At 62.0% G+C, this 2,803-nt stretch overlaps 1 protein-coding gene across 1 annotated transcript in view; it reads right to left on the bottom strand.

Annotated features, from left to right (window-relative positions):
* Positions 1-2,201, bottom strand: part of DMBT1 (deleted in malignant brain tumors 1) — a 64,068-nt gene extending 61,867 nt beyond the window's left edge. Inside the window, exon 1 of the mRNA XM_014528854.1 lies at positions 2,142-2,201. Within this exon, the coding sequence (XP_014384340.1) occupies positions 2,142-2,175 (34 nt within the window). The 5' untranslated portion in view covers positions 2,176-2,201. The remainder of the gene's footprint in view (positions 1-2,141) is intronic.
* Positions 2,202-2,803: the final 602 nt, after the last annotated feature.

Consider the following 2,803-nt stretch of genomic DNA (forward strand, 5'->3'; position numbering starts at 1 on the left):
GCAGCGAGGCTACGCCCCCTCCTTGTGAGGCGGAACTCACCCTCTGCCCTCTGCCCTCTGCAGGCCCTTGATCGATGCCCGGACGCCACAGGGGCCCTTGGCCTGTCACCACCCTCCCCTCCTGCGCTTCCTTCCACAGAATCCACCACAGAACCCGCCGACTCCCGCCCTCATTCACAACAGAGGACTCGAGTACCAAGTGCCCAGCCCTGCGGCTCAGACACCCTCGGACGGCACGTGTCTACCCCCCAATATTCCTGAGAAGGTAGCCCCCCACCCCCAGGAGGAGGGGCCGTTTCTCAACATGCACCCCCAGCCCTGGCCAGTTTGGCTCAGTGGATAGAGCACTGGCCTGCGGACTGCAGGGTCCCGGGTTCGATTCCGGTCAGGGCACAGGCCCGGGTTGCGGGCTCGATCCCCAGTGTGGGGCGTGCAGGAGGGAGCCGATCCATGATTCTCTCTCATCACTGATGTTTCTCTCTCCCTCTCCCTTCCTCTCTGAAATCAATAAAAATATATTTTTTAAAACGAGAAAAGAAAAGGGACAGCGATACCTGCCCTCGAACATGGATGAGGCGTGATTGGGAGCGGCTGACCCGGCCTTGACGGGCTCTTCCTAACCCCCTGGGACGAGGACAGTGTAGGACCTCCCGTCCCAGCCGCGCCCCTGTGTCCCCAGAGGCCTCCCCGGGCACCATGTGCTTCCACATCCCTCACCCCCGCCCTGAGTTCTCCCGAGGAAGAGGCAGCCCCAGGGCACACTCGGTATCGTGCCCGCAGGGAGGGCTCCAGGGAACTTTCCTCTTACCTGTCCCGGGAGGAATCCTGAGGACTGTGGTGGCAGCAGCCTCCGAGACAGAGGCTGGAGGGGAAGAAGCAGAAACAGAACGTCAGGTCTCCGCTGAGGGGAACCGAGGACGGAACGGAACTTGAGCCGCGTTCTCATCGGGGTTTGCCTTCCTGTGTGACTTTGCAAAAGTCAACAAACCTACTCAGCCTCCCGTTCTTTCACTTTAGAAGGCGGTTTGGCCCTGGCTGGTTTGGTTCCGTGGGTAGAGCATCAGCCTGTGGGCTGAAGGGTCCTGGGTTCAATTCCTGATCAGGGCACATGCCCGGATGGCGGGCCTCATCCCCAGAGAGGGGGTGGGCAGAAGGCAGCCAATCCATGATTCTCTCTCATTATTGATGTTTCTCTCTCTCTCCCTCCCTCCCTTTCTCTCTGAAATAAATAAAAACATTCTATTTAAAAAAGAAGGAAAGGAGGGTGCCCCCAGCTGGCCCGCTGGTGGCCCCATGCGGTGCACACACATCCCCGCACGCCTGCTCCCCCCCAGGCCCCGAGGGCGTGGTATGGGCGCTGCTTTCATGAAAGCCATTTCCCGGGAACTTCATCTTCAGAGCTTCCCTCGAGGCCTGGGGCAGGAGTGCGGGCTAGAAGGTCTCTGGAAACCAGGGTGTTTTGCCCTGTCCTCTGACATTCATGAATTAGCAAAAGGGACATCAGAGAAGAGGTGTGTGTGTGGTGGCGTGGGGGGGAAAAGAAGGATGGAAGGAAGAGAACGAAGGAGGAAAGAGAAGGAAGGAAAAAAGGGAGAAACAGAGGGAGGGGAGAGAGAGAAAAGGAAGGAGGGAGGGAGAATGGATTCAGAGAGAGAGAGAGAGAGAGAGGAACAACAGGCAGGCACTGAGAGGGGACGGTCCCTCCGATTCGCCCTGACCCTGTAGGCACGTGTTCCCATTGACCCTCTAAGAACAGGGAGCCGAGCTGAGTACACGCTTCCTGCCACCTCCAAGGCAGGAGCGAGAGGCACACACGGGGACCCTCGCTGTCCCGCCTGACCCCGCTGCCTGGCTGGTGCCCTGGGCGACAGGAGTGACCGAGCCAGAGCTGCCAGCCGAGCGCCGCTGAGGGCCGTGCAGGGCCGGCTTCCCACCCATTGTCCGGGCTCACCCCACGGCCACGCGGAGGCCTGGCGCCCCTTCCCTCGCTGCAGGAGCCTTTCTGAGACCAGTGGCCCCCGGCCTCGTCTAACCACGACCCTGGCCTTTCTCAGGCGGAAACAACCAGAAAAGCGCTTCCTTCCCAAATCCGCGCGAGTGGGGTTTGCCCGTGAGCTGAGCAGCCGCAGAGGAGACAGTACCTGCGTGGAGGACGCGGCCCAGCAGCAGACACATTGCCAGGGTGACCCTGGGGAGCCCCATGGTGCCAGCTCTGCTTCGTGGGAACACGGACGCCTCAATATTTATGGGTTCCAGCCGCCAGGAGGCGTGTCCAGGGCATGACCTTCCTATTGATGCCATAAATCAACATGAGGAAGCGTAACGGTCCCGGCTGAGCTGTGGGAAGACGAGGGTGTGTGCGATCGATGCCGCTCAGATCATCGGGCTGCTCCCCACCTGCCACCGCGCGGACCTGAGGGACCCGCTTCCAACTTCCTCCTGGCGCGCGGCCCGCGGGGCCCCAACTTCGCCCCCGAGGACTCAGGTGAACTCGTGGGAAGGCGGCTCGAGCAGGATGTGGACTGCTGGGCAAACAGCCCCGGTGCCAAAGGGAAGGCCCCTCTCTGGGCCGGGCGGGCCTGGCAGGGCAGCGATCTGACCCCTGGCCTGGGAGAGCCAGGGCGACATTCACGCAGACGGGGCAGGAGGAGGCCGGCAAGTCCACGGAGGCAGAGGCTGTGGCCAGGCGAGCAGCAGCCCCGGCGTCTGGACCTCACACTATTCCCATGGCACAGGGCCGAGGACCGGGGCTCCAGCCGGGCCACCTGACATCTCACGGGGTTTCGGATCCTGCTCTTGGGGG

This window comes from Myotis brandtii, unplaced genomic scaffold (genome assembly GCF_000412655.1).
Source record: "Myotis brandtii unplaced genomic scaffold, ASM41265v1 scaffold656, whole genome shotgun sequence".
NCBI lineage: Eukaryota > Metazoa > Chordata > Mammalia > Chiroptera > Vespertilionidae > Myotis > Myotis brandtii.